The sequence below is a fragment of the Mus caroli genome, chromosome 7 (genome assembly GCF_900094665.2).
Source record: "Mus caroli chromosome 7, CAROLI_EIJ_v1.1, whole genome shotgun sequence".
Taxonomy (NCBI): Eukaryota; Metazoa; Chordata; class Mammalia; order Rodentia; family Muridae; genus Mus; species Mus caroli.
In genome coordinates, this window is record NC_034576.1 from 82,939,246 (window position 1) to 82,948,921 (window position 9,676).

Genomic DNA, 9,676 nt, shown 5'->3' on the forward strand with positions numbered 1-9,676 from the left:
TCTCTCTCTCTCTCTCTCTCTCTCTCTCTCTCTGACAGGGTTTCCTGTCATGTGAATTCCTGATCCTCCTGCCTCCACCTCCCAGTGGCTGGGATTACAGACATGAGCCACTGTACCTGGGTTGGCTTTCTTCTTGTCCTGTTTTAGGGTCTGGAACCCTAGTCTGTGGGATGGTGGTCCCCCCTTGGTCAGGGTAGGTCCTCCCTCAGCCACTTCTCCCAGGAACACTCTCATCCATATACCTCAGGTGAGCCTCACCAGTCTCTCAGGTGACCCACCATCCAATCAAACTGACAGTGAGGACCAGCCTTCACAGGATCCCAGGCTTCTCTGTGTTACCCTGTCCCCTGGGGCCAATATCAAGGGACTCAGGGAACAGCAGTGTTGAGGACATCCTGTCACGGACATGCAGGCAAACTGATGTTCTTCGTCTCAATGCAGTGACGTGCCCGAGAAAGGCTCTCAGGATGTCCTTGCATACCAGTCTGTTCCAAGAATTCTGTGGTTCGTAACCACTGGTGTGTGTCATAGGCCATGAGTCATTTCTTTTACTGGCCACTCAGGGCTGATAAAAGGCGATAGTATCAGTTCTTCCGTTTCTATTAGCTCTTGTATAAAGGCCTTCCTCTTCCTTCTCTGATATCAGCCACTTGGCTAGGCCCGGGAAGTAAAGGTTGGGCCCCTCCCCAGGAGTCACTCCAGAGACGTAGGCCTCTAACCTTCCCCCTTGTCTATGGAGAGCGAGGAATGTGGTGACAGTGTGGTGTCAGGCAGTTCCTTGTCTCTTAGAACACACTACAGCTGAGAGGGCATGGCTTCTGGGTGGCCCACCTGTCTGCCCAAAGGAACTGTCAACAGTGGCCCAGATCTCTGTCTTTCACTCCCAATGAGAACTGAAACCCTGCCTTTTTGGGTAGGGTCACATTTCACTTTACTGACCTCTTGGTAGAACAGCTGGGTCCCCCAGGTGGCTTTTCTGCAGGATCTCCTCTGAACCCACCATATGCACACACGCTTTTGCCTCTTGACTTTTGCCATGGGTGCAACCCTACGAGATGTATTGCCTAATACCTAAATGGGTTCCCCAAAATTATCCCTAAGAATGCATGAAGAAATCCCTTTCCCTCCTCAGCCCAGGAAGTAGATAAAATGTGCAGTGTGTGTGAGTGTGTGTGTGTGTGCAGTGTGTGTGTGTGTGGGGGGGGGTGAGGTGACCATTTCATCACCTGAGCACCTGAGGAGGCCATCGTGATTCTAGGCTGGCTCACAGTGGTCTGAACTGGTAGCCTCCCTTCTTCCCGGGACCAGATGGCAAGAAGTCATCTCAATGAGCTGTTTAATCGCATTTGTGAGGACTCTGAGACAAGCCCTGGATTTCTCTGTAGTTTTCTCCTTTATATCCATGTCATGTTTGCAGCCTCGAGTGGCTTGGAGGATGGGGGCCGGTTGCTCAGCAACTGAGCGGCTTTTCTCCCTCCTCAGTCAGAGCGGCACCCTCCTCTGCCTGTCCAGTGAGGTGCGCTTCCAACATGTCCGCTCAGGTCTTTCTCACTCTTGATGAGAGTGGGTCTCAGAGCCCAGAGTAGTGATACAAACCTTTAATCCCAGTACTCAGGAAGTAGAGGCAGGCTCATCCCTGTGAGTTCAAAGCCAGCCTGGTCTACTCTGGCTGTCCTGGAACTCTCTTGTAGAGCAGTCTGGCCTTGAACTCATGGAGAGCTACCTGCCTCTGCCTTCTAAGTGCTGGGATTAAAGGCATCTGATTGCCTTGTTCCTTAGCAGTGGCTCTCCTGTGCTTCCTGACCCCCAGAGCCTGTCATCATCATCATCTGAGACAGTCTCATGTTACCCAGCCTGACCCCACATTCTTTATGTAGCAGAGGCTGCACTTGAACTCACAGAGAACTCACTCACCCCTACCTCCCAAGTACTAGGAATTTGTATGTGATCCTGATAATGAAACAGAACCTCAGTAAGCAACCCATCAACCAGGCTGCATGCCCAGCCTCTCTCTGTAAAGGCTTTTATAAACCACACAGGTATGAACCACTTTGCCTGACCAAGAATATGCGTGCATGCGTCCATGCATGAGCCTGTGTGTGTGTGTGTGTGTGTGTGGTGTCTGAGTCTGGTGGGGTAGGGTGAGGTGGGGGGTGTGTATGGTTACAGGGTATTTTGTGGTCCTCATTAATTTGTCTTATAAGCCACTCCCAGTGTTTGTGGTGTGTTTGTTGGTGTGTTAGCGCCATGCTGCTATGTTCCTGACATTCCCTGTTTCCAAAGACTGTTTCAGATGGCAGGGGTTTCCGCAGGACTTGTGGGAGCTCGAAAGTCCTGGGTTAGCCCTCAGCCTTGCTCACATTCATCTTTAGTTCTCACCTTGAAAAAACATGTCTTCTTTGTGGGGAAGCCTTACTTTACCTGTGTGCTCATCCCCTGCACTTTCTGTGACTGTGTGACTATTCTCTATTTTTCACAGACCCATGACTTCTACACCTTAGTTGCCAGCCTGTACCTCCACAGGTTCCCGGAAGGCAACATCTTTACAATTTACCTGAGCAGCTTTGCACTGTGATTCTGTTCTAGGGAACTGCGCCACCATCTGGCCAAAGCTTGTATAGCACCTTGCACTTCCTGGCTCCTGTCCACATTAAACCAAATCATGTCAGCTCTACCGGATGTCCACCTTTTCCTAAGAACTGACCCCTTGGCCTCCAGAGGAGCACACATGTCAATATCACCTGATGAACACAACTTGTTTTATTTTTCTGCCTAAGAGAGGAGTTTGGGCAGGAAGAAGGACGGAGAACCTCCCTGGGGCCGCACCCTGCCCTGTTGCTGGTGGTTGGAACCCAGGTCTTGGAGCTGTCCAGCAGTGAGTGGGAACTGCTGAGGAGGTCTCACCGATGCCGCTTGCGGATACTGTGGAGCTCCTGGCAGATGGTGCTGAAGCTAGGTCTCTGCCCAGGCTCATAGGCCCAGCACTGCTCCATGAGCCTGAAGACTGCATCGGGGCACAGCTCTGGGCAAGGCAGACGATGCCCTAGGGGCACAGGTGCCAAGTATGAGAAGGGATCAGATTCCTCCTGATTCACTGCCCTTAAGGAACCACTCTTGTCTACTAAGAACCAAAAAAACAGAGGCCTAGGCTCTAATCTCTAACCCACCATGCATAGACAGGCTTGTCACCTGTGGTAGCTACAGGCTTTTCTTATTTTGCCCCAGTAGGTTTTGAGAAGAAAGAGTTTGGTGGGAACATCTTAGGAGCTTGGTCCTGAGGCACCATCATAAATCTGTGGCCTTACCCTTTTCTACAAACTCCCGTGTTTGCTGATTGGTGAGGTTGGGATAGGGTGAGGCCCCCAGGCTGAAGGTTTCCCACAGCAAAATACCAAAGCTCCACACATCACTCTCTGAGGAGTAGCGTCCTGCAGAGGAAGCAAGGCAGCATACAGAGGGAGACTGTGCACATCCAAGGGCCCAGAGGCCACCCATGCTCAGTCATCAGCCTTGCCGCCCAGAATGGGTGAGAATCTGGTACCGTAGTTAAGGGCCTCAGGGGCAGTCCACTTAACAGGGACTTGTCTGAGGCCTGCTGAGGCGGCATAGATCCCATCAGCTTCTTCACGGGACATCCCAAAGTCGCTGATCTTCAGGACATTCTTCTCTGTCACCAGGCAGTTCCGAGCAGCCAGGTCCCTGGGTGAAGCAGGGCGGAAGTTGGTTTTCAACCAGTGTTGCTTGCCCAGCTGGGTCAAGCACTCTAGACAACCAACAATATAGCTGTTCTTTAGGGCTTAGGAGGTATTGCAGTTTGTAAAGTGTCTGCTGAGCAGACACGAGGACCTAAGTTCAGATCCCTAGCTCTCACAGAAAAAGTTGGCAATGCTCGTCTGTTACCCCAGCACTGGGGCATTGAAGGATTCGCTGGCCAGCCAGCTTCACCAAGGTTTAGTGAGAGACTGTTTCCAAAATTAAACTGATAAAGATCAAGACACCTAACATTGGGCTGGAGAGATGGTTCACTGACTGCTCTTCCAAAGATCCTGAGTTCAATTCGCAGCAACCACAAGGTGGCTCACAACCATCTGTAACAGGATCTGATGCCCTCTCCTGGTGTGTCTGAAGACAGCTACAGTGTACTCATGTAAATAAAATAAATACATCTAAAAAACCCAAAACCAAAAAACGAACAAACAAAAACAACAACAAAAAGACATCTAACTGACCTCTGACTTCCACACAGATGGACACGTATGTGCATATGTACAGAAACATGGTGGGACTCTCACACACAAAGCACTAGAAACCACTTCAGCCCAGGGGGAGCCACCGTGATGGGGTCTCCCATAGCCTGCATCAGGGCCTGCCTCTCACTCACCGGTGGATACAGCACTTGCTTTCCAAGTATTCCATGCCAGCAGCTGCGTCCCCTACCATCTGCAGCAGAGTCTTCACCCGCAGGCGGGCTCCCTCTGTCCGCAGGAAGGTAAGAAAGTCGCCCCCTAGAGGCGAGAGCAGCCTTGAGCCTTGTGGGCAACACCAGGCAAGCTGAGCCCTCATCATGGAGACCAACACCTCTGCTCACCTTGAACCAGCTCCATGACGATGTAGATCGGCTGTTTCTGTGTGCAGACCCCGATGAGACGTACAATGTTGGGGTGGTTGTACTGTTTCAGGATCCTGGGGAGCACTGCTGCTTAGGCTACGTGCGATCTGTGCTCGCAGCCTTCTACATCGGCCCCCGCCTCCCCCTCCCCCTCTGAAAAGGAGCCTCAGAGAAGACAGAAAGCTACGGGGGAGAAGAGTGGCCGCGAATGGCTGCAGCCTTGGACACGTGACTGCAGCTGGGGCCCTGGTTAGTACCTCTTTGCATTATGGGTATTACTCGGGTAAGAGTCGACTCGGAGCCCTAATTGCCAGGCAGTACATAGAGGACACCTCTCACACAAGGGACCTCGGGCCTCGCTCATTTGATGACCCACCTCGCTTCTTGCAGAAACTTGGCCTTGAGGTCAGGTGGGAGTGTCTCTCGACAAGACTTCACAGCCACCGGGGTGTTGTCTGCACGAAGGCGGCCACTAAACACCTCTCCGAAGTTCCCCTGCAATAATCCTGGGTTCCTACCACAACTTCCTGGCACTGCTGCCCTTTCTCACCTCAAGAGGACAGGCCATCTTGTCCCCAATTGTCCATGCTGATTTGTCACCCTGGCTTTCTATGAAGACTTCCCCTTGTAGAGATATAAAAGTTACCTGTGCCACCTTCTCTAAGAAGTGACATGGGAAATCCAGAAATCACTTTTCTTTGGGTTGGGAAACTGACTGGAAAGTGGCTGGCATTTTACATTAACAGAGGAGCTTGGCAAGACACCCCAGAGCAGGGCTGGAGCTAGAGCAAGATGCCAGCCTAGGGGTTGGTAGTCACTATTTTCCGAGAAAGGAATCAGGGGGTATGAGCTGGGATCTCATTGGGTCAGGGAGACCCTCTAGGACTCTGGAGGTGGAACCCAAGGTGGGACGGGGTGAGGGGCCTGGACGAAGCTGGTGAGGAAAGTCACAGTAGAGCCCAGAAGGCTGGCGAGTCCCCGGGCCGTGGGCTACACTTACCCTTCCGATCTGCTCTCCCAGCACCAGGTCCTCGTGCTTCAGAACCCACTTGTCCTGAGGAGAGAAGTGAGGGAGTTAGAAGTCTGCAAACAGAAGGGTGCTGGACCCCGTGAAGGACACTCCTGTTGACACTATGGAGCTGACTCAGTGTGTCACAGTGGCCGATAGGCTTGGGCATATCCGGACACTAAGATAATCTGGGGATCAGGCTGATATATATGGCCTGTGGGTAGGAAGGCATCCCCAGCCGAGGAGGAGGCTGGCCACATTTTGGGGTAACACTCACACTCTAAGCGTCTGTGATTCCCAAGCTCAACATGGGCCAGGCTGGCCACAGGCTCACCTTGGGCACCGCCCTGAACAGGACAACACCACTCTTCTTTGTAAGGGGTTGCTGGGAGGACAGCAGGTGAGTGATGAGCAGAGGTATGCTGGGGAAGCCATCCCCTTCCAGCCGGAACAGGTTCTGTGAGGCAGGGATTGCAGGTGTTGGGGGGACATGAGGTCAGCGGCTTCCTTTGGTGAGGGGGCCTGAGGTCTGGGAGAGGACGAAAAGAGCAGCAGCGGGGAGGGAGAGGAGGAGGGGGAGGGGAGGAGGGGGCAGGGACTACCTAGGACACATGAGTACATGACACTCTTGCTACCTTCTCTGACTCCAACTGAGTTAGAGAAGGAGGCACCTAAAGCAGGGATGGCTATTCCCTACACTCAAGGTCACCGAGCTCTAGACCATTTCCCTAGAGAGGGGGAAGACAGAAGGAATAGGGTCAGCATCCCAGCCCACTCACATCTGAGGACTGGATGATGAAATGCCGGGGCTGGCCATCCCACATCACAGACAGTACATACTCCTGCTTGCCCTGGCTCTCCCGAACCAGGAAGTCCCCGGAGTGTGTTAGCAGCTCAGCTACCTCTGCCCGAGGGATAGCCCCGTGGTACCACAGCTGCTCATAAAGAGGCTTCTGCACTTCCGGCACGAGCTGCAGTGGTGGAGGGATCTGGGAGGAGCATGCAGGAGTCACTGGGCTGGCTCAGAGCGGGAGAACCCTGGGCTAGCTTGGGGTTTCTCATATGCTCTCCTCCTTACAGCAACACTAGAGCGGCCAGCCTGGCTCAAGCTCGCTCTGAGCACAACCAGAATGGGAAGCTTAGGCTAGCAGATCCCAACCAAGTTAGTACTTTTCTCCTCTGAACCACAGGCCTCTCTGTCACGCCCAGAGCGGGCAGAGGAGTGGAGTAGCTCTGCAGCATACAGGGATGGTGAGGAGAGAACATGGGGGCTGGCAGGGCTCAGAGGTATCTGCAGCCTGGAACCCCAAGGAAGGGAAGGATGTCCCCTGACAACCCCCATCCTCTCACCCCCGCCCCAGTGAAAGCCGTCTAGGCAGGCAGGTCCTTCTATGCAGAGTGTGGAGGTCTAAGGAGCTTATCTGAGGCTCCTGGCCTGGCCTATCTAGATGGGCAGAGGTAGAGGCCCAGCCTTGGTACTACTCACAGAGAACTTGGGGCGGAAGATTCCGGAGAAGTGGCTTTTAAGGATCTCCAGTGTGGGTGTCCTTCCCCCCTCTCGCTCCTGCTCCTGAGGCCAGGGACAGACGTCAGCGGGTGGCCAGGCTTAGGGAGGGGGAGGGCAAAAATGAGGAGCACAGCCCCTGCAAGCAGGCTGGCAGGGGAGGGCGTTGTCGTGGTAGGGTGCATCTCACCGTGGAGGAGGTGGAATGGCGGTCATCCTGAAGGAGAGGCACGGCTGGGGGTTCGCCCGTGCCGAGCTGCTCCATCTTGCTCTGCAGAAGTTCCTGCTGGGCCTGAAGCTTGTCCTGGCTGCACAGTGCTATCTGCAATCCTTGTATTGCCTCTTGCAGCATCTGCCTCTTGCCCAGAAGCTGCACCCTGCAGGCAGGAGCAGGGCAGAGAGAGGGTCGGTTTGAAGCTTGTGGCACAGCATAGGGGCGGGCGGGAGTCAGGAGGCTGCTGCCCGCGGGGCCTGCTCACCGTTCCCGGGGGTGGGTGTTCTGTTCCTCACTCTGGAGCTCACACTGCAGCTGACTGACCATCTCCTGCCGGCTCAGCACCTCTTTGGTGGCCACAGCCAGTTCATCTGTCACAGAGGTCAGCCTGTACCCCAAGGGCAGGAGAATGAAAGCTGGGCCCCCACCACATGCACCCCAACAGAGCCAACCTAGCCTGGCCACCTGGCCAAGGACTCCCTGCCCACACCCACATGTGGGTAGCATGACAGAGGAGTACGCACGTGTGTTGCACGCTTTCCAAGGTCAACTCGTTCAGCTGCAGCTCCCCCGGCTCCAGCTGTTCACCCTCTTCAAGAAGCGACTCATCAAAAGTGACACAAGGTGGCACGTCAGGGGTGGATCTGTGGGTGGACAAGGTCCTTCAGTTAATCCGTCAGAAGTCCTGGCGCTCAGGAGGCTCGAGGATATGGATCAGCTTACCCATATTGTCGCAGGAAGCCTACGTACTCAAACTCAGGCTGGATCCGAGCAGCTGCTGCAGCCAGCTCACGGTGAATGGATGCCACATCGTCCTGCACCAGACTGCTAATCTCCAGGTATTCCTGCAGGATGTCCTTCCTGCATTGCCCCCCACCCCATAGAGTCAGGCTAGGCAAGAAGGCTAGCTCAGCCTAGGACAACACTTCTGGAACAATTCTAGGTTGGAAACCGGCACCCCCCCCCCCAACACACACACCTTAGCTCATATGCAAGTGAGTAACTTTAGGCAAATAAATCATTTAAGGCCGCCCTGGCCTTCTGCTTCCTGATAGGATAGTAGGTATACTGGCAGTGGTGACAAAGAACCACTGAGATCCTGTGGGTAGGGCCTGGTACACAGGAAGTACTCTGGAACTAGGTCCCCAATAAATGCATAAGGCAGTAATGTGCTGCTGACCCCCAAACCCTGTCTCCCCAGGGCTTAGCACCGCCACCCCACCCCCAACCGCCCAGTTCCAGCCTTCTGTTCTACTGTCGGTTAGAAAGCACCGGGACTGCGCTTACAGAATGCCCACCATCTCTTCGTGCAAATCCTGCAGTGACTGCAGCAGGCCGGGTAGCATGAACCGGTGGTGGTGGTGGTGGTGCAGCTGTGCGGCCCTCACGCCCAGGACGTAGCGGTTGTGGTGGGCAAAGAGCTTCCACAGGCTCCGGACGTACTTGTCTTTGGCCTTGTCTCGATCCTTGTCTGCCAGGTGAGAGGTGAGAGGGAGGGAGGGAGAGTGGGAGTGGGCGCGCATATACACATGCTCAGGGCATGGGGTTGGTATCCCAGAGGCCTAAGGAGCAGCCCCTGGGCACTCCCTGGCACTAGCTAACAGGTCTACTAGACTGGGTTTTCTCCCTGCCAGGAAGAAGAGCGAACCTTTGCTGGCTTCCTGGTACTTGCGCCTGGCCTGGGTGCTATCTCGTACCAGGGTCCGGTACTGACTCTTCAGCTTCTCAATGTCCTGGCTGTGGGTCTGGAAGGAAAAGGGAGGTCAGGGCGCAGAGGCAGACCCTTACGCCTGGGGCAATCACATCTGAGGTAAGGCCCTGCCGCCCAGGCTGTCAGGTTAGAGGGACTCATCCTTCCGAGGGAGTCTGGAGACTTGTGGGGAAGGGGGCTGCTAAGGTCAGGGTCAGAGGAGCTGCTGTGGTGTGCTGCTGAAGGAGGCAGGGAAGAATTTGGGACAGGCTCCAACTATCCTTCCTGGTGGCAGATGTGTAGATTCATATGACCCCATAGTCAAAAGAACCTCCTTAGGCTTGGTTTCATATCCTGGGGTTATCATATTGAAATTCTTTTCCTTCTCATCATTTTTTTTTGAGGTAGGGCCTCACTACCTCAAGACTATTCCAGGTTTACCCAGGACCCATTCTGTAGCCCAGGCTGGCCTCAAATTTGTCACAGTCCTATCTCTGGAATGCTGGGATTACACACATGAGCCACTACACTCAAGTTCACACTGAGTTACTATTCTTTTTTTTTTTTTTTTTTTTTAATTATCTGTAAGTACACTGTAGCTGTCTTCAGACACTCCAGAAGAGGGCATCAGATTCGTTACGGATGGTTGT

The 9,676-nt window shown here is 53.9% G+C and overlaps 1 protein-coding gene across 1 annotated transcript in view; it reads right to left on the reverse strand.

The window, feature by feature from the left end:
- Positions 1-2,739: 2,739 nt before the first annotated feature.
- Positions 2,740-9,676, reverse strand: part of Fes (FES proto-oncogene, tyrosine kinase) — a 10,316-nt gene continuing 3,379 nt past the window's right edge. Inside the window, exons 4-19 of the mRNA XM_021166450.2 lie at positions 8,985-9,081; positions 8,624-8,807; positions 8,060-8,197; positions 7,861-7,980; positions 7,602-7,724; positions 7,313-7,499; positions 7,105-7,188; positions 6,398-6,607; positions 5,953-6,075; positions 5,610-5,663; positions 4,986-5,104; positions 4,589-4,683; positions 4,382-4,505; positions 3,542-3,699; positions 3,306-3,428; positions 2,740-3,043 (exon numbers count right to left, since the gene is read on the reverse strand). Coding sequence (XP_021022109.1) covers positions 2,901-3,043; positions 3,306-3,428; positions 3,542-3,699; positions 4,382-4,505; positions 4,589-4,683; positions 4,986-5,104; positions 5,610-5,663; positions 5,953-6,075; positions 6,398-6,607; positions 7,105-7,188; positions 7,313-7,499; positions 7,602-7,724; positions 7,861-7,980; positions 8,060-8,197; positions 8,624-8,807; positions 8,985-9,081 — 2,082 coding nt within the window. The 3' untranslated portion in view covers positions 2,740-2,900. The remainder of the gene's footprint in view (positions 3,044-3,305; positions 3,429-3,541; positions 3,700-4,381; positions 4,506-4,588; positions 4,684-4,985; positions 5,105-5,609; positions 5,664-5,952; positions 6,076-6,397; positions 6,608-7,104; positions 7,189-7,312; positions 7,500-7,601; positions 7,725-7,860; positions 7,981-8,059; positions 8,198-8,623; positions 8,808-8,984; positions 9,082-9,676) is intronic.